Genomic DNA, 21,318 nt, shown 5'->3' on the forward strand with positions numbered 1-21,318 from the left:
GGACTATACTCTTTAACATTTTTATAATACAGCATGAGGCAATGCAGCATAGCAGGGGATATTAGCCCAGACCTTGGGTCTGCACCAGCACTGGCCAGCAGAACCTTCTGTGATGGAAACGCTCCACGTCTGCCCTGTCCAGTGTATGGTAACACCAGCCACACAGCTAACGAGCCCTTGACATGTGGCCAGTGCATCAAGGATCTGAATTTTCCACTGTACCTAGTTTAAATTTAAACAGCCAGGATAGGGTTCATGGCCACCACACTGCACTGTGAGAATCTATACACATCTGAGTTCAAGCTCTAGCTCCGCCCCTTAGCAACCTAAGGCACGTGGACAGTGGTACGGAAGCCACATGGCTGTTGGGAGGACTGGCTGAGTCAAGATGGGTAACGAGTCCGTCTCACAAGGAGTCTGCCTGCAGGCCCACCTCCACCCCCGTGCTGGGGAAGGCAGCCTCCTGCGCCTGGAAGAGGTCTTTGCAGGAAGGTCACCCCAGCCGGAACTGTCTCCCTGTTAGCTCACCCCCAGTGGGGCCGCACCCCACAGCTGGACAGCCCAGCTGCCTCGACGATGTCGCACAGAACACACCCCCGTGGGCTGCCCAAGCAGCAAGGTTCCTGCACAACCGTGTGAGCCGACGGGGATGATGATGATGGAAGCCCCCAGCCCACACGGAGCCGGGCGACAACCCCCTTCCCGCCTCCCCTCCAAGGCAGGCGCCTCTTACCGGAGCGCGTTGTGGGTGTCTGAGTACCCGTCGGCCTCTGTGTCCTTCACGATCATCCAGTCAAAGACCAGCCCGGCCAGGGTGCTGAACGTGTTTCCTGTAGGAGCAGGAGCAGAGGGGCGCACCCGAGTTACCCCCCCGGGGCCAGGGGCAGGGGAGGTGCACCAGCCCCTGCAGAGCAGGCGGCACTGCCTGCAGCCTCCAGCCTCCATTCAGCAGGGAGGGAGGGAGGGGAAACGAGGCTGAAAGGATCAGGGTCACGTGACCGTGAGGGCTGAGCCGCGTGAGTGAGCCCTGGCCTCTCGGGGGGAGCCGTGTCCTTCCCGCTGTACCTCCTGCCTATGCGCACCCATCACCCCTCACGTGGCTAAGTGCTTTACAGTTTAGATGGTGGCTCCTGAGACTGTCACTCACTCCCCCCTCACCACCTCCCTGTGCTGGGAAAGGAACCCAGGCCGTCTGGTTTCATGTGCCCATCCTTGCCCCTCGGCCGAGATGCTGAGACCCCAAGTCCCGGGTGGAGGAGGTGGACGCTCGCACAGCCGGCCTCCGCGTGCCTTGGACCAGACGCCAGAACACATGGAGCCTGGCCCGTGACTGGGCGACCGTTCCCAGAGGAGCAGGACTCAGGGTGGGTCTGAAACCCTCCGTAAACACCTTCTCAGGGTAACTGCAACACCTGGTTCTATGCAGACACCCGGGAACAGGGCGGGAGATGAAAACGGGGGGCTCAAAGGCCTGATCTGCTGGGAACTATGGTTTGTTTTTTCCCCAAGTGATGTTGATTACATTTTTTTTTTTCTTTTTTTTTTTTTTGCGGTATGCGGGCCTCTCACTGTTGTGGCCTCTCCCGTTGCGGAGCACAGGCTCCGGACGCGCAGGCCCAGCAGCCATGGCTCACGGGCCCAGCCGCTCCGCGGCATATGGGATCCTCCCAGACCGGGGCACGAACCCGTATCCCCTGCATCGGCAGGCGGACTCTCAACCACTGCGCCACCAGGGAGGCCCCCTTGATTACATTTTTTAATTGGCTCTCATCATTTCAAATTAAGAAATGCAGTATACTATATACCCAACTTCCAAGTTCAAAAGTCTGAAGACCCCGCTGCCTGGGCCCTGCTCCCTCTGGTGATGAGAGGCTGGCTCAGCCTCTCCAGCTGGTTTGCCCCACTCCCCGCCACACCCTATCGCCCACACCCACTCCACCTCCATCATCTACATTCCTGCCTGGCCAGCCCCCAATACAGAGCATCTGGGGCCTAGGAAAGCTCTTCCTTCACTGCAAAGCGCAGAGCATTTAGAGTCAGGCCCCACCCCACCTCTGAGGTCTCAGGGCTGTTGAGAAGATCGAAAGGAGAAAGTGCCCCCAGCGAGGTGCCTGGGGGGTGCCTGCCAGCTCAGGGGCAAGTACGGTTCACCACGGCCTCCTGAGGACGCGGAGACCGAGGCTGGGGGAGGCCTCCTTGGGTCTCTTAACCTGGAAAATGGAGAAGGAAACCCTGTGTTCATCCATTTCAGTGGTTACGCTTGGAGCTCTGTTTTTCAGACTCAGAATCCCCGCATCTCTGTCATCTTCGGATGTGAGGGGAGGGATGAATGTGGCATCATTCCTGGAGCAGAAAGCATCCTTGGGCTTCCAGAAGTTTCACCCACATGGGCAGGTGCGCATGCAGGACCAGCTGCCTAATTTGCAGGGCTCTATGCCAATGAAAACTTGGGGCTCCTCATTCCAAAGGCAGGGAAAGCACCAGAAGGAGGCAGGTCAGACTTGGGAGAGTTGGAAGGAGACAGAGAAAGCCCCAGGCATGGGGCTGGCCGAGGGGGTGCTCCCTTGGGCGGGTAGGGACACTCTAGGGTGAGTACAGACCCTTAGAGGTACCCAGAGGCCCTGCCCTGCAATTTGGGGTACACATGGATGTGGCAGTTACAGGGGTCCCCTCCTGCCAGCCACTGGACCAACACACTGTGTCCTAGCTGAGCAGGCTCTGTGGAAACTGAGTCAGGCATCTCTCCTTCCCGCCCTGCTGATGCCCACGCTAAGCCTCTGTAGCCTGTGCATGGATATGCTAGGAAACCAGACGAGGGTGGGTGAGAGGCTCACTCCGGCCAAAATGCAGCCTCTAGAATGGACGTGCCCTGGGACAGGGATGGCCTCTGCCACGCTCCACCCCGACATACCCTGGAGACACGCGCCTATCCCAGGCCCCCGCTGGGGATGGAAGGTGGCCGTAGTCACAGGACAAGGCTGGGGAGGGAGAGGACAGGCAGGACCCAGGACACCAGGGGACAGGGCACAGGTGGCCAGGAACCCAGCCCAGGAGGCACGGAGGTGGCAGGGAAGCAGGATCTCAAATCACTGAGGCTCCAAGTCCCATCAGACCCCACTCACAAAACACGAGTACAAAAATAAATTTATTAAAATTTCAAGACGGCAACAGTGGAGCATTAAACCAAGCCTGGGGACCTTCGTAGCACGAGACCCTGTGTGAAGCTGGCCCTGACGTCTGGGTGACAAAATAAAACCACAGGAGATGGCATGTGACCTGACTACAACTTCCCAGAGTAGACAGTGAGCAAGGGCACCTTCCAGCAAAACAGGCTCCAAGACCCACACCTTCAGCAGGAATTTGCAGGCTTGGAGGTAGGGGCGGTTCAAGAAGCTTCTGCCTAGAGTTTTGCCTTGTCTGTTTGAAAAGCAGCTATTATGTACTCCTGAAACTAACACAACATTGTTAATCAACTATATTCCAATGTAAAATAAAAAAGTTTTTTAAAGCAGCTATTAGACCGACTGTGTGCCAAGTGCTCATATTAACAAGGAAATCCCAGGGCCCAGTCTCCGGAGGCTGCACCCCCTGTCCTGGTCCCAGGAGGGCAGCCGGAAAACACTAAGCAATTCAACTTAACAAACATTTGCTGGATGCCCGCTGGGCCCAAAGTCCAGTGTCAAACAAAGAATGAAGTGATCTAAATTCTGCCCAAGTGCGAAGCCTGACAACGAGTAAAAAGTGCCCCGTGCCCCAAGGCTGGGCCTGCGAATCACTGAGGGATTTCAAGGAGGGACAAACTCCACCTTGGGAGAGCCCTGGAGGAGAAAATATTAGAGGGGATGCCCAGAGGGCCTGGGCTTCGGAAAGCAGAGATCCTGAAGTGGGAGTGGAAGGTGCTCTGAGTGGGAGGGGAGGCGGGACATTTGGGGGACCGGAGCCGCCCAGCACTGCCCAGACACCAGGTACATGCGGGCTGGGAGAGAACTCTGAAAACATTAACTCGAGGCAGGAACCCTGCAGATGGCCTCAGGCCAATAAAGTAGACCCCAGCCCCTGGTGCAGACCACGGTGCCCAGGAAACACGCAGCAGTTGGAGACAGGCAGCGTGGCCTAGTGGCCAAGAGTTCCAGCCCCTGCTCTGCCGCCCATGAGCTGCATGACCCTGGGTGAGTCACTGAAGCTCTCTAGGCCGCAGCTTTCTTGTCTGTACAATGGGCTAATGTATAATTACCATCCACCCTCGTGGGGTAAGAGGCTACACTTAGGGCTGGGCTCCTAACAATGTCTGCTGAGCCACAAGCAGGGTAAAAACCAAACAGGCACCGACCTAGATAACGTTCATCCCTTCTGAGACCGTGGGGCCCTCCGAGGTTATGAAGGTCAAGTTCATCCTTACAAAGGAGACTGACCAGGAGGGAGGATACAGGCTCAGGACGAAGGATGAGGGGATTTCTAAGGAACTAGTCCAAGTGCTTCTGGGTGGGGACACCCTCCTAGTGAACAGGGAGGCAGGGAGTGAACCACCTGGTGCCACAAAGGTGGGCCTTGATCTGGGCTCTTCCTGAAAGGCCAGTGTATGCAGGCCTGGGTGAGCCAGGGTTCCCCCCGGAAGTGGCCACATGCACCACCAAAACCTTAGGAGTGGGAGGACTGTGAAACGTGATCCCCCAGGGCCACGGGGCACCTGTCCCACACAGGAAGGCCGGGCAGCCACCTTCCATTCTTGACACATCCACCAGCTGCCCAAGGGGAAAAACCAAAGTGACTTAAAAGCGAATAAACTATTAAAAAAAAAAAAAAAAGATGGAGAATAACAAGTGTTGGTGAGGATTTGGAGAAACTGGAACACTCATGCATTGCTGGTGGGGATGTGAAACGGCACAGCCACTGTGGAAACACTCTCTGGCTGTTCCTCAGGAGGTACATATAGAGTTGCCCTTTGACACAGCAATTCCACTCCTGGGTGTAGACCCAGGGGAAATGAAAGCCTATGTCCACACAAAGACTCGAACCCATGTTCACAGCAGCACTACTCACAACAGCCCAAAGGTGTCAGCAACCCAACTGTCCATCAACTGGCGGATGGATAAACAAATGTGGTCCATCCATACAATGGAACATCACTCAGCCGTGAAAAGGAATGAAGCGCCGCCACGGGCTACAACATGGGTGAACCCTGACAATATGCTCAGCGAAAGATGGCAGACACCAAAGACCACATACTGTATGATTCATTCATATGAAATGTCCAGAATAGGCAAATCTGTACACACAGAGAGTAGATGAGTGGCTGCCAGGGGCCGGAAAGAGGAAAGCACGAGAACTGACTGCTAATGGGTGTGGGGTTCCATTGTGTAGTGATGAAAATGTTCTGAAATTAGACAGTGGTGACGGCTGTACAACTTTGTGACTACACTTTTAAAATAAACCACTGAACTGTACACTGTAGATGGGTAAATTTCATGGTATATAAATCTTGATAAAAATAAACAAAACTTGGGTCGTGGGGAGGGATAGATTGGGAGTTTGGGATTTGTGTGGATATTTGGGATTTGGGATAGTGTGACATGTACACACTACTATATATAAAATAGATAATCAATAAGGACCTACTGTATAGCACAGGGAATTCTGCTCAATACTCTCTAATAACCTATATGGGGCAAGAATTTGAAAAAGAATACATACATGTATAACGGAACCACTTTGCTGTGCACCTGAACCTAACACAGCGATGTAAATCAACTATCCTCCAATATAAAATAAAAATTTTTTTAATAAACAAAGCTTTCTTTTTTAAGTGACAAGACAGGAAATAGACCAGAGAGGTTAAGAGCAGGGGTTGCCACACTACGGCCCTTGGGCCAGATCTAGCGCCCACCAGTGTTTGTGAATAAAATTTTATTAGAACAGCTACGCCCATTCATTCCACAGTCTGTGACTGTTTTAGAGCCACGCTGACACGCCTGAGTAGTTGCTGCAGAGACGGTCTGGCCGGCAAAGCCTAAAACAATTCCTAACCAGCCCGTCACGGAAAACACGTGCTGACTCCTGGCTGAGAGTGAACTCGGGACCCAACCAGGCCGGAGCTCAGATTCTGGCTCTGCTGCGTACGAAGGACTAGCATGTGTGTGTGCCTGGTCTGTGTGTGTCTGTGTGTGCACGTGTGTTCTCTCTCAGTCTCCACTCCTGGAAGTGAAACCAGTCAGGACAGGTGAGGCGCCCAAAGACGCCTGGCTCCAGTGAGCGGCATAGGACCCCCGCCACCACGTCGGGCAGGTGAGCTCCCGTCAGCTCCCTGCACAAACCCCTCCTCGGTGCCCTCTGCCTCAAGACCAGGCGCAAATCCCACACCTGACACAAGGCCCCTTTATATCCTGTGTCCCTTGGCCTCTCCAATTTCAGTCTCAAGGATGAAACGGGGTCCCCGCCTGGCAGACCCCACATCCCTCGAGGCTCAGTCAAACATCCTGCCTTCTAAGAAACTGTTCTGACCCCTGACCTCCACGCCCCACCTCCAAGCCCCCTGGAGTTGCTCCCCCACCCAGTGGTCCCTTCACACTTTGCACCCAACGTGATTACAAACCTCAGCTGCCAGGATGCATGTGGGGCCTGATCTACATGTGGACCCCCTGGCCTGAGATGCTAGGGGCAGAGGCCCAGTGCGCCCGCCCCACCACAGCAGTACCCCAGGACCTGGCAGACCCGGAAGGCAGAACACACTCCATGGCCACCCAGCGCACTGAGCACCCACCACACACCAGGCGGGGCTGACCCTTCACACTCACTCACCAGGTCCTCGTGACCAGGTAAGCATCATTATGTCAGTTTCACCAATCAGAGGGGGGTTCAGAGAAGCTGGGCAGCTTATCCGATGAATGAATACAGAGCGGAAGGAAGGCTCGGACAGATGCTTCGGAACACTGATTCTGCCCCCAAGGGACATTTGGCGATGGCTGGAGAGATTTTTGGTTGTCACAACTCAGTAGGTGCTACTGGCATCTAGTGCATAGAGGCCAGGGATGCTGCCAGACACCCTGAAATGTACTGGACAGTCCCCACCACAAAGAATTATCTACCCCAAATGTCAATCCTGCCTAGACTGAGAAACCCTGATCTATAACAATGTTTTTAAAAAGCCGGGGCAGGGGGGGCTAGAGTGGTCAGGGGAGATTTCAAAGACAAGGTGAGTCCTGGCCTGGACTTGAAGTTTTAGAAGATCTTTCGTCTGGAAGATGCCTTTTGCCTGACCTACTTTCTTCAACAAGAACCTTAACCTACAAATTTTCCCTTCGCTCCTTGACCAAGAGGTCAGGCTACAGCCAACACAGTCTGCCAACCAGCAGAACAGACCTTCTACAAAGAATCCCAGCCCAGAACAAGCCAATGTTCTGCTACGAAGTGAAGGATGGTACGTGGGGCCGGCAGCATAGACGTGCTCTCTTCCACACCCACTAGCACACGCACGCGCATGCGTAGGCTGCAGTCTGGATCAGGAAGCCGGCCCCAGACCCCACAGCCTCTGCTGTTCACAGCAGTGACCCCGTGAGCCCCTCCCAGCTGTACACAGGCACGGAGCTGGCCTCCAGGCCCTGTGGAGAAGTGGCCGAGGCCTCGCTGCCACCGTGGGCCTGGCGTCCACTTTGAGATGGTCCTGACCTCTTCCACGTTGCCCCCCTGGCCGGAGCAGCCCGCCTTGGGGGAGAGCAGGCCACACACAAGGAGAGAAAGAAACAGAGCCCGCCAGGCCAGTGGCCTCACCTTCCGAGTCCAGGGCCTGGATCTTAAGCTCCAGCGGGGAGTCCTCCAGGTAGAGCTCACGGGTGGTGGAGACGATCTGAATGCCATGGATGAGGTCCACGATGGCGTCGCAGCGCAGGACCTGGCCGGTGGCTGCAGGGGCGGGAACACAGGGTCAGCCGGAGGGCAGCCACCCCACCTCCAGCGCCTCATAGGTTGGGTGGTCTTATTCTTTGGCAAACACAAGGAAAACCAACAATACCCCCAAAAAAACAGGGCTGGAAGAACCGAGTCAACCCTCAGGAGACCCACGAGGCCCGAGAGTCAGCATGGACATCCAGGAAGTAAGGGCCTTCCAGACATTTTCATTGCCCATCTTGTACTTTTCCACCGCGAGCGCCAGCGTTTAAAGCTGTGTGCAAAACACTTCCTAGAATTCCTAGTTTTGTTCAGAGTGTAACCACTGAGCTGAACGACAAGGGTTCTGGTATGATAAGTTAGCATCCAAAAGGACGATGCTGTTCTGAATGCCTGTCCCTACTCTGAGATTAGCAATTACACCCGGAATTTGTGCGTTTGTGTGTGTCTGTGTTTACACTGCAGTTTTTGCATAAGACTATCAACTACACTATAGTATAAAAAAAGAGCGTGCACATCTGCATGGATTTTTTACTTGCTCCATCAATAAGACACATAAATGGCATTACCTGGAGAATCCTCTAACGTGAAAAATAACAGCTTGTGACACAAAATCATTCTGACCATTCTCCGGGCACCATATAACTACTTGTACACCCTTAACTTTGTGAGAAAGCCATTCAGCCCCATTTATCAAAAACCTTAAAAATATTCATAGGCTGTGACCCAGCAAAGCTGGGAATCTATCCTTGGCAGGAAATAACCTGAAAGAACCCAAAATTGTTCCCTGAATGAAACTATTTATTTTCCTATATAACACTGAAACAAACATCTGAAAACAATCTGAATGCCTCATATAAGGGAATGCTTATAGCACAACCTCTGGTTAAAAATATTATTTGGCCATTAAAAACAGTTCTATAATAAAGTGGGAAACTTTTCATACCATGTTAGGTGGGGGAAAAGCATGACAGAAAATTCATTGTTTTCTAAGCATCTTATGACCATAATGTGGCAAATTAAATATGGGGAAGTGAAACATTGCACAACTTTCTTCATTTTGAGTCAACGCCCATTAAGAGTTATTTTGGTAACAACTAATAACTTAGAAATGAAAGCCAGCCTCCACGGGAGGGAAGGCAGGACAAGGTGCTGGCAGGAGGTACCAGGGTTCATGCTGCTTGTTCAGTGTCCCCCCAGCTCCACGGGCGTCCTCAGACCCAACAAGAGAAGGGAAAGCGTGGCCATGGGCTCTTCAGTCCCTGTGGCCCAAGGTCTCAGCAGGGTGTTTCCAGCCCGAGCCCCCATCCCCACCGGGGGCCACGCGGGGCACTGCAGGGCCTTACTGATGTCCTCCGCGAAGATGATGCTCGTCAGGCGGGCGGGCTGGGACAGACGGGCCTGCACCACTGCCTTCCGGGAGCACTGCTGCTCGTCCAGGCCCAGCGGCTCAATGCTGGCCACCTCCGGCCGGGTCGATGACCTGGGGCAAGAAGAAGAGAAGTCACCCTCGGGAGCCACTGGAGAGGCAAGGCTGGGACCAGAAGCCAGAGCCGCAGCCACCCCCCAATCTGTCCCAGACTCGCAGGATAAAGGGGCCAGGCTCCACCAGCTTCAAACCCAGAGGAGACAGGCAGCCGAGGCCCCTCTAGTAGGAGGAGGACATCCTGAGGGCATGGACCTCCCCTCCCACCTCACCCCCACCCCAGCCCTGAACATATCACACAGGCAGAGAGTCACTGCTCGGGACAATGGAAAATACCTCCATGGTCAACAGTCACCTGACAGGACTATTCCAAGGAACTGGAAATAACTATTGGCGGGAAAAGTGCCTACGGTCCCTGGGGAGGAGGAGAGGCCAGGTACCTGCTGACCTCTAGGCAGGACCTGGCACACGGCAGCCTCCCAGACGGTCACCTCCATCCCCAACAGGCCCTACAAACCCAGAGCTCACCGACGGGAACCTTGGCAACAGGCACAAGGCCCAGCGCACGGGGCCGAGGTTACAGGGAAGGTGGGTGGAAGGGCAGGTAAACACCTTCGCCCCGGAGGGAGGATGGGTCATTCTTCACAGAAACAATGGTTCATCACCCTGCACCCCGAGCCAGGCAGAGAGCGCCGGACATGAGAGGGGACGACAGGAAGAGGCAGGTCCCGTCTGGCAAACGCAGAGACACCCAGACTGTTATTAAAATACAGAAATGTGCTGGGGGAGTGTGGTGGTTAATTTTACGTGTCAACCTGGCCAGGCCGTGAGGTGCCCAGCTACTTGGTCAGACATTATTCTGGGTGTGTCTGAAGGTGTTTTGGGATGAGATTAACATTTAAACCAGTAGACTGGGTAAAGGAGATTGCCTTCCCCAGTGTCGGTGGGCCTCACCCAATCAGTTGAGGCCTGAATAGAACGAAAAGGCGGACCCATCTGCAAATGAGAGGGAGTTCCTCCTGCCTGACAGCCTACAGAGGTGTGTATACACACACACACATACACACATATTGTTTCTCTGGAGAACCCTGACCAATACGGGGAGGGCAAAGAAGATAACGAAAGAAACTATCTACCACGTGTTAAGCCCAGAGCTAAATACTTCTGTCCATCAGATTACTTAATCCTCCAGTAGGCCTATATGGGAAAACCAAACCGAGGCTCAGAGAGGTTGAGTAATTCCCCAAAGCCACACAGCTGTACGTGGCAGGGCCAGTGATCACAGCCAGGTCTGTGTGACTCCAGATCAGACAATCCTCCCACTACCGGAGTGCTTTCCCCAGGGTACGGAGCACACAACACCAGACAGCAGTGAGGCACCGATGATGTATCTTTACATTGACTCTTTAGGTCATTTAATTACTACACATTCATTTTTAATTGTTTCAGGAAAAACAAATGTATCAAACTTACGAGCTCCTAAATGTTAATACTGAAGAGGATGTCCGATGTTCAAAAAAGGAGTCATTTTGAAGAAAATAGTAAGTTTTTGTGTACGTGGTACACTGAAAAGGCAGCAGTCTGACAGTGTCATGAAGCGGCTGCGTTTGGGAAGGAAACACAGCATCCCCAGGACAGCTGTGAGGCGCGGGGTCTGTCCATCAGCTGCCATTTTCCAGTGTTTCTATAAAACAAGGACAGAGCAGCCCCTCGCACTGAGAGCTGGAGCTCTCAGGACCAGCCTGTCCACACACTGGTTGGGGAGGACCCACATGAGGAACGGAGGGAAGGGGGTAGAAAGCACGTGGGCCGCATCAGCTGCCTCAGCCTAACCCTCGCGGGCTCTGGGCTCATGGCCCAGGCGGCAGGACGGCTCCAGGGAGCAGGGCTCAGAGAAGGCGGGGTCTGCACAGAGCTGACGGCTGAGAGGCCCACCCAGAAACCAGCTCCGAAGGCCGAGTCACTTGGACACAGCATCACGTTCTGCCAAGGAAGCAGGTCCAGGCTCAATGGCTTTTCTGCCGAAACAGCCTTCCTCTGTCTCCAGTTTAAACGAACGGCCGCTGCTCAGAAAGGATGAAAGCTGCTCCAGCTCGCCCACCTGGTCATTCTGTGCATCTCAGCTGGTGGTTAGCACGCCTGCCCACCCTCCCCACTCATGCACTCGCCTTGAGACCCACGGGAGGAGCTTCAGGGGCCTCCCCGGGCCCCTGGCGCAGGCAGTGAGGGTGACATGGCCTCACCCTCTGCTGAGACGGTTAAGGCCCAGGGCAGCAGGTTGCTGCCACCCGCCAGCTGTGTGACATGTGACACTGAGCAAACAATTCCACCTCAGTTCTCTGTGCCTCTGTTTCCTCAGCTGTCCAGGGCAATAAGAGTGGTACCTGCTGCAAAGGGTTGGGGCGGATTAGATAGGATGACGGATGTAAAGCTCTGACTGCAGGGCGTCACACATAGTCAGCGAGATTCTGACCACAGAACTTTGCTTTTTAAAAAAGTAAGAAAACATGGGCCCTTCTAGACTGTGATCATTCACATGTGACCTGTCCATCCCCTTCCCTGAATGAAGCCTGACCCTGATCCCTGCTGGTGGGGCCCCAACCCCAACCGCAGACATCCTCAGAGCCACAGGCAAAGATTCAGGCCCAAAGCAGGGTCCACCACTGGCAAGAGCCTGAAGCCTCTGACTTCAAGCCTAACCTCCGCTCCGAAGTTCTCCCTCCCCCAGCTTCCCCCCCAACCCTCCACTGCTGCTGAGCCCTCCACTCCTCGTGTCCCTCCCACCGCTCTTGTGCGGCCCGGCCTTGAGGGCTCATGGGAAATGGTACCTCTTCCACGGACCCATCCCTGATCCTCCTCAACCTCCACTCAGCTCCCACAGCTTGGGGTCCCTAAGGCACCCATTCATTCATTCATTCATTCATTGAATCCATATTCACTGGGTGATGTGCAATATTCCAGGTACCATTCTAGGTGCTGGGGACACAACGAAGTACAAAATACACATTAATTCCCACCTTCACGGAGTTTACGTTTTAGTGGGAGGAGAACAAGAATAGACAAAATGACTGAGTGAACGTGGGATCTCAGACAACAGTGCTACGGACAAATAGAAGGCAGGGGAGGGAAAGGCTGCAGTTTCCAACTGGGTGGTGAAGGGAGCCTCCCTCAGAGGGGACACGTGAAGAGGAGGGGCAGACACAGGATCCCTGAATACCTGGGAGAAGGGCTTTCGGGCAAAAGCATCGGCACAGGCAAAGGCCCCGAGACCACGGCTGGCATGATCCTTCTCCCTGTCCGACCCCTCGGAGACTGAGTGTGAGGACAGCGCCCGTGGCGGGCTCATTTCTTGCCCTCAGTGCACCCAGCATAAGACTCTGGTGCAAGTTTTTGTAGATGCCCCTTATCAGGTTACGGATTCTCTTCTACGCCAAACTTGCTGCAAATTTCTATCATGAATGACTGCTGAATGCTCTGCACCTATTGAGACCATTATATGGCTTTTCTTCTTCATTTTGTTGATAGAAGAATTAATTATTCATTGTTGATCAAGCAATTACATTGATTGGTTCACGTTAAACCAACATTGCATTCCTGAGATCCACCCCAGTTGGTCATAATACAATACGCTTTTTATATTTTTCTGGATTTGATGTGCTGCTATTTTGTTCAGGAATTTTGTACTCTGCGTCTGTGAATTTCTTTTTCTTATAACGTTTGAGCCTGGTTTGCAATCAGTGTGATGTTGGCCTCATAAAAAGGAGCTAGGAAATGATTGTTCTTCCTGCCTTTCCTGAAAGAGTTTATGAAGGATTTGTACTATTTCCTCCTTAAACATTTCCTAGAATTTACAAGTGAGGCCACCTGGGTTTGGAGTTTTCTTTTCTTTCTTTTTTTTTTTTTTTTTTGCGGTACGCAGGCCTCTCACTGTTGTGGCCTCTCCCGTTGCAGAGCACAGGCTCCGGACGCGCAGGCTCAGCAAACACGGCTCACGGGCCCAGCCGCTCCACGGCATGTGGGATCCTCTCGGACCGGGGCACGAACCCGCGTCCCCTGCATCAGCCACTGCGCCACCAGGGAAGCCCTGGAGTTTTCTTTATGAGAAGGTCTGTAATTATAAACTTAATTTTACCAAATGTCCTAAGTGGACCGAGAGGCACCAAGGGCTCTATGCCTGAGAACCCTTCCCCAACTCCTGCACAGGAGGTGGGGAGCCTGCGGTTCAGTGTTGGTGGACATGTTGCTTCCTCTCCCCTCGAATTGCTCACCCACATCCCAGCGAGACCCCTTCCCAGATCACAGCAGCTCCCAACAAGGGCCCCAGGTGAGCAAACCCAGGGTATATATACTGCCCCCCACCACACGCGCGCGCGCATGCACGCGCACACACGCACACACACACACACACACACACACAGCTGGGCAAACAGGAAGCAAGGCAAACGTGCACACATGGGTGTCATTCCTGCAGGGGACCCGTGTTGGGTTCTGGCTGCCCAGACTCCATTCCCCCTCCTCAGTAAGAGCACCCAGCTTTTCTGGGGGTGCTGCTCTCCTCTACCCTCAGACCATGAGGCTCCAGGGCACCCATGCTCCTTGGACCCTGGGAGGCAGGTGGCTGGGGCCTGGCCGATCGGCTGTGCATCCCCCTGGATGGAGGTGTTCAGACCCAGCGTGCAAGGCTTGACAAGGGCTGCAGGGCTGGACCCATCCTCTTGCTACCCCAGGGGGCACCCAGCTGAGGCCCGAGACCAGGCCCTGCTGACATCACTGAGCCCTGTGTGCAGCCTGAAACAAACTCTGCCAAAACAACGTCCCTGCTTTATTTAAACTATTTTGGTTTGAGTTTCCTGTCACATGCAGGAAAGTCAGGAGAGTTGAGACAAATGAAATCCCCTGACTGATTTCTTCAAGGCGACTTGCCTTATTACATTCAAACTACTGGTACTATATTTTTTAAAAAAGAAAACAAATTGTCATTTATTATGTGCTTACTATGTGTCAGGCTCGGAATAAAACATATCACAAATGTTTTATTTGCCTCCCAATAGTCCTTCTGAAACCCCCCATTTGATACACAAGGAAACCTCTGCATGGATGTGGAGTAACCTGCCCAGGGTTACATTCCCGGAAAACACCTCAGTCCGGCCTGGCTCTAGACCCCTGGTCCAGACACAACCTTCCCCCTTGTGGTGAATGCACCCAGATTGTTCAAAACAGAGCTAATGGCCTCCACCTACCTGGGGCTGCCCATGGGAGGGCCCAGGCTGCCAGACGTCAGTGAAAAATGGCTCAATCACCCCCTACCCCACATGCATCCTAAATACTGCTTCTTAATGTGTCATCAACTTCCCTAAAATGCTACTGAACCTGGGTAAAACAGCCATTGATGAGAAGGTCTGGCACACTTCCTGTGTATCCCAGGACTGAGCTGAGTCTGTGACCTGGTTTTGAATGTGGTTCTGCCTGTGAGTGGGGAAAAACATGCCAAGTATGCAAAGGAATTAGCAGAAAAACTGGTTCTGCTATTTGGTTCCCTCTGCCACCCTCACCTGCAACATTCAAAGTCCCTGCCTCTGGACTTGGGTCTCTGGCCACCCACCGGGGCAGCTGCCTGGACACCTGCACATTCCGCCCTTCCCGGCCCCCCATCCAGTTACATCCAAGTAACCTTCGTATCTTTTTCTTATTTTCTTTTATTTGTTTTTTTTTATTTTTTTAAGATTTTTTTTTTATGTGGACCTTTTTAAAGTCTTCATTGAATCTGTTACAATACTGCTTCTGTTTTATGTTTGGGTTTTTTGGCTGCGAGGCATGTGGGGTCCTAGCCCCCCGACCAGGGATCAAACCCGCACCCCCTGCATTGGAAGGGTGAAGTCTTAACCACTGGACCACCAGGGAAGTCCCTTACATTTTTCTTTTAAATTGATTCTTCCTTATTGAAAACGTACTTATTTATTTATTTATTGGCCGTGGCCCGCGGCATGTGGGATCTTGGTTCCCGGGATTGAACCCGCGCCCCCTGCAGTGGAAGTGCCCCATCTTAACCACTGAACCGCCAGGGAAGTCCTGAAACAATACTTTAAAAGGAAACTTCATATCACTAGTATAAATAGAAAGCCTACACCATTTGCCATCCATCTGAGGTAAACATAAAAACAAACAAGAATCGAAACAATGTTACTGCATTTGGGGGTGGGGTGGGGGACACTGTCACCCCCAAAAAAGAAACAGGCAGATATTACAGGGTATTAGGAAAAGCAGAAGGTGGTTGTAGGGGCCGGGGGATGGGGAGGGGTTAGCATTTAATGGGGACAGAGTTTCAGTTTGGGAAGCTGAAAAAGTTCTGGAGATGATGGTGGTGATGGTTATATAACAGTGTGAATGTCTTGATGCCACTGAACTGGACACTTAAAAGTGGTTCATTTTACGATATGTATATTTTACCAAATTTCTTTTAAAAAGAAAAAATGGAAACAACATGTTGGCGCCAGAAATGAATTTTTTATCTTGAGGGTGTCTAATGGGACGGGGGCACCCGAGGACAGGGAGGGTCAGGCCAGAAGGCCACGGTGGAAAAAGGAGCAGTGACGGTTGTGCCACGAAGCAGTGAGTGGGAGCAGGGGAAGACACAGCCCTCCCTCCACCCACCTGCAGGTCCACCCTTCCCTGCCCCCCATGACAGAGGCAGCGCCTGCAGGGCCTGCAGGGCGGAAGCCACCTCAGGGGGCCGAGCAGGCTTGAGTGGGGGGTGGGGGGGACCCGCAAGGGAAGCGGGAGGAAAACCGCCCACGGAAGCAGGTCCACGGCGCAAAGACACTTGCTGTCACCTCCTTCTGTGGGTCTGGGTCGGGGCCGTGACCAGCCCGTGGGTCTGGAGCAGCAGGGAGAGTCAGGCCCAGGCCACCCTGCCCAACTCCTGACCCTACAGCCCCCTCTCCGTCTCCGGTCCACCCTGTCCAGAAAGGCACTCCGCCCCTGCGGTCACCACCGCAGGCCACTCTCCCAGACTTACTATCATAGGAAACACAGCCACTGACGTCATCTTGGTTTACTATTTAACTCCCACAATCAACTACAAACGCCATGAAAGGAGGGCCTCACCTGCTTCTTCACCATCCAAGCCCCAGGACCCGGCTCATCGCAAGAGTCACAGACATCCATCACTTAGCTGGTGAGTCCCCAGCCCTTACCTGTGAGCCACCCCTGCTGATCAGGGCTCGTCCCCGGGCATCAGCGGGACAGGCCTTCACAGTGAGCACTGTCCTGGGCACTGCAGTGGCTCTGGCATCTCTGCCCAAACCTCAAACCGCCAGAAATATGAGCCCCAGCTGAGAGGTCTCCAGGCCCAAGGCCCCAGCAGAGGAAAGAGGAGGGAGGTGTGATCCTGGGGTGTGAGGGGACACAGCGCCCGCAGACAGGCTGTAAAGGGCGAACGCTCTACACCCAGAGGAACAGAGGACAGCTTCGGGGTCAGGGAGGGCCAAATGATGGGCCTCTGGTGAAATTAAAGCCACTTTTTCGGTAGGGCTTCCACACCACAAACTGTTTACGTCCATTTCTGAGCCGCTGCACTCTCCCTCGGGTGTTACTGCCCCACCCGCCCAGCCTCCTGCACCTGCCCGCCTCTGCCCCGCAGGCTCTGAGCAGAAGGCAGCGGGGCTGGATGCTATTCCAACCTGGCTCCCTCGGCGGGCAGGGGGGTTTCCGGAGGCCACCCCCGCCCCTCCCCGACTGCCCCGGCAAAGGGCTGCAGGGTGACCCACGGCTGCCTCCTGCTGGGGGTGAGCAGAGGGACCCTGGGAAGTGCACGGCCTCAGGCCTCCCGCAGTCACGGGCGGGCAAGGACAGAGAGGCTGGGGGCTCCTTCTGCCCACCGCCTCTCCAAGGGTCACCTGACCCGCCTGGCACACGGCACGCTCCACGGATGAGCCCCACTCTACAGGGCCCAGGCAGCAGAGAGGGCTCCCTCTGGCCTCCCAGAGAATACTTCCGCCCTCGTCTGAGAGGTGCCTCGGCCGTGGACCGTGGTGAGAGCGTGCACCTTGGCTCGGACCAAGCCTGGCCAACACATCAGGCAGCTCCCAGGTGCTCAGGAGAGGACGAGGCATCCGGGCCCAGCTCAGTACAGTGGGCGCTGTGGACACCCTGCCAGATGCTCTTTACCAGGCAGGTCCACCCACCCCGGCCCCAGCTGGAGGCGGGCTGGGCAGCTCACAGTTTACACCTGCGACCTTATTCAGTCCAATACCCTTGGCCAATAGGTGCTTTGCCCAGAGGCCTGGGAGGCTGCATATACCCCCTTCCCCGGGGCAGCCACTGGCTGACTTATAGTGGGTGAAAAAATGCAAAAGCTTGGTCTCCGGCTGGCCTCAAGGGTGGACAACCTGCAGCGCAATTCAACTCCAGACGGTCGAGGATCAGCACAAGGCTGGACTTTCCCTGTGACCACACCCTCGCTCTCTCCCCTCCCCGACCTCGCTCCCCAGCAGAGTGCCCTCTCAGTAAACCAAACCCTGTCTCGGGCTTTACTTCTGGGAAGCCCACCTAAGACACTGACTTCCTCCAAGACAGGGCAGCCCCCTGGAGAATCCAGAACACCCTGGACTTCCAACTTCAACCGCAGGGAAAAGAATCAACGGATGATGGAACATCTACCCGGCGGCATGGTGCTCAGACACTGAAAACTTAAGATCATGAAGCAACATTGAAAAACAGCTGGGCTTTAACATTTGCTGGTGGTTGGTAGAGAAGAAACTTCCCAAGTGACCTGAATACCAGGTTTGAGCTTCGTGGGGCGGGGTGGGGGGGAAATAAGTGATCAAAAGGAAAACAAAATGGTGACTGACTGTGTTACAGTCAAAGGATTATGGGAGACTTCCGTGGTGGTCCAGTGGTCAAGATTCTGCGCTTCCAATGCAGGGGGCGTGGGTGTGATCCCTGATCGGGGAACTAAGATCCCACATGCCACTCGGCCACAAAAAAAAAAAAAAAGAAAAAAGAAAAAAAAAGGATTATGGGACACTTCTCTTTTTCTCCCTTTTCCCAACTTTCTCTCTCGTGTCATTTATATAAAGGATGCCTTAAAAAGAAGCTAATGAAAGATGCTTTGGAGCCCTTTCAATAACATGAAATATCAAAAAAGAATCAGGAGTTTGCCACATAACCAGCAATCCCTCGGTGTGACTGGAGGGGTTCAATCAGGTCTGGCCAATTCGCCAGAGGCTGCAAACCCCTGAAAGAGGTGGAACGGGGGCACGGTCCCAAACTCAAGACCGTCACCACTTACACGCGTCCCCCAGAGCACTGCCCTGAGGCTCCGACTGAAATGTGAACAGTTTTAACCTGATGCTCTCTACAGTTCCCCTGACCTTAAAATTGCCTGATTATTTGATGCTATAAAATCAAGAAACAGGAAAAGTAGACTTAAAGCCCCCGGGGCTCAGGCACGCAGTGATTCCAGTAAAGTGGGAGCTTGGCCGAAAAGTCAAAGGATGAACAAAAATTCCCCCAAGGTCCAGGAAGGTTTTCATTTTCTCTGTTTTTCACCTCACACACTTCACAATGAACTCCTTGAGTGAAGAGGCTATTTTCCTCCCAGGTATAGATGAATGCAGATAGGAAGCTTGCCTTCAGGCCCACTCTTAAAATTCCAGAGGGGACTCTTCAAAACCTAAAGCAATACCTGACTGAACTAGGAAGCGCATACTGAAAATAAGGAAAACATTTCCAATGCTTGATTGACAGAAGCTTCTGTGAAGTTAAGGGGAAAACCACAACCACCAAACACCTCCAAGACACTTAAGGTAAGCAGTTACACATTTGCAATAAAAGCTATGGATCAGATTCAAAACAAGTTATAAGATACTTAGCATCCCTCTGATGCATCAGTGATTAGGAATGGTTTTTTCCCTTCCTCCTCAGAAACTATACAAGTAAATTAAAATCCACCAGCTCTTCTCAGAAAAGAAAATGCAGTTAGAAAAAAAAAAAAAGTTACTTCAGAAACAAAAAACACAGCTCTAGAATCTCAGAGGAAGTAGCATACAAATACACCCAAACGGATTCATTTGAAGCCAGCTGTTTTTAATAGCCAGCTTCCCCTTTCTTGCCCCCATATCAAGAGTACAACTTCTACCAGAGAATGAGCACCAGCAAGCTGGCGGGGAGGTGTGGTAGGGCCTTGGTCATACCCAGCACCGCCTTCACCCTGCTAGGAATGAACCTGCTCGGGGTGGAGCCTCGAGGCCGCTTCAAGCTGCTGCTTCTCCATCTGAAGGATGGAAGGGCTGGACCACATCACCCAGCTACCGTGAGGTGGGGCGGACCTCTAGTTTCATTAGTTCCTGCGGTTCCCAGATCACATCCCCCACAAAAGGTGCAGAACTCCTGAGTCCCCCCAGGAAGCTAGGGATCAAGGCAACCCTGCTCTGTGGGCAACCTGGGGTGAACCAACCATTCCCTTGCCTCTCTCATCTGTAAAACAGGTGCATCATCTGTTGAACACCTAGGGTTTCCTCTGAAAGACCTTTCATCAAAAGTTTACGTTCCTCCCAAAGACGCGGAACGACTGATTCCACTCCCACACACACCTTCCCCACTTCTCCACAAGCCCAATTCCCACACCAGTCCAGCGCCAGGCATGAGACCCGGTCACCAAACTACGGAAAGCGGCGTCCCCAGCCCAGGGCTCTATAGGGCCCTGACCACCTCTCCCGGAGCCTGGACGAGAAAGGCGTGCGACCACGTGGACGCGCATCCCGGGACCAGCAGCGCCGGTGCGACCCTCTCCCTCCGGCAGGAGGTCCCTCCTGCAGCCCCGGGCCGGGCAGGCCTTCGCGGGCCCTCCGCCGCGCCCGCCGCACGCCCTCCGTGAATCCCGCCGACAGCAGGTCTCCCGCCCGCACCACCTCCCCAGAGGGCCCCCTTCCCGCCAGAGCGCGCGGAGGCCTGGGCGCCGCCATGCGCAGTAGGGGCGACCCAGGCGCACGCCGCCGGATCACGCGCGACCAGCCGTCAGGCCAGTGGCCGCCCGGCCGGCAAGCCGGCGCCGGCGCACCTGCTGCGCGGGCCTGCTGGGGGCGCGCGGCTCCCGGCCTCCTGGCGCCGGCCGGGCCCGAAGGCCGCGCGCCGCAGGCCCCGCCGGACCCGCCCGGGGCCGCGGCCTCCTCCCCGCGCCCGCGCACCTGCAGCGCGCCCGCCCGGCCGCCCGCTCCCGAGGCCTGCCTCCCGCCCCGGCCCCGCGCCTCACCAGCGGTAGCAGCCCTCCGAGGCCTCCAGCGTAAAGTTCACGCGCGTGGCCCGCGTGAAGGGCAGCAGCACCTTGGGGATGTTGAGCTTGGCCGCCGGCGCGGGCAGCGCCAGCAACCCCGAGAGCGCGAGCAGCAGCGGCCACAGCCGCCGGCCCCGCGCCGCCATCCTCGCCGCGCTTCACCTCCCGGGACCCGGAGCCCGGCCGCGCGCGCACGCGCGCGCGCTCCCCTCGCGCCTGGCCGGCAGGTGATAAGCGCGGGAGGGAGGGAGAGGGCGGGGCGAGGGCCGAGGCCTCGGGCCCCTTCCTCGAGCCTCGGCGGGCCCTGAGCGATGGAACTGAGGGGGCCGGGCTCCCACCCCCGGCCCCCGGCACTGCGGGGCGGAGGGAGGGGCCGGGGAGCGCACCCGGGGACACGCGGGCCTGGGTGAGTGGGGTGGGGCGCGCCCCCGAGTCACCGTGGGCGGGGGAGAAGGGATGAGGCGCCCTGCGGCGGTGGCGCCCCTCGACCAAGCGGGAAGCACTGCACGGTTTTCTGGCCTCCACACTCGTAGCCCTGGTTTCAAACTCTTGGTTTCAAACTCTCGGGCGGCACTGCACGCGGATGTGGAGCCTCTCAGCCGTCCCGCAGCCATTCATTCGGTCCTGTTCAGCGACTCTGGCCAATGACCCTGGCCAGGGCCCAACAAACGAGTCCGCCAGGCTCCTGAGACCTTGAGCTCAGACCATCAACCCACAAAGGAACAGGCCCCCAGGAAAT

General features: G+C 54.8%; 1 protein-coding gene across 1 annotated transcript in view; it reads right to left on the bottom strand.

Annotated features, from left to right (window-relative positions):
• NUP210 (nucleoporin 210) overlaps positions 1-20,747 on the bottom strand; it is a 100,856-nt gene extending 80,109 nt beyond the window's left edge. Inside the window, exons 1-4 of the mRNA XM_081246205.1 lie at positions 20,559-20,747; positions 9,228-9,364; positions 7,765-7,896; positions 734-830 (exon numbers count right to left, since the gene is read on the bottom strand). Coding sequence (XP_081102331.1) covers positions 734-830; positions 7,765-7,896; positions 9,228-9,364; positions 20,559-20,725 — 533 coding nt within the window. The 5' untranslated portion in view covers positions 20,726-20,747. The remainder of the gene's footprint in view (positions 1-733; positions 831-7,764; positions 7,897-9,227; positions 9,365-20,558) is intronic.
• Between the last annotated feature and the right edge of the window lie 571 nt (positions 20,748-21,318).

Source organism: Mesoplodon bidens (genome assembly GCF_964165515.1).
Source record: "Mesoplodon bidens genome assembly, chromosome: 10".
NCBI lineage: Eukaryota > Metazoa > Chordata > Mammalia > Artiodactyla > Ziphiidae > Mesoplodon > Mesoplodon bidens.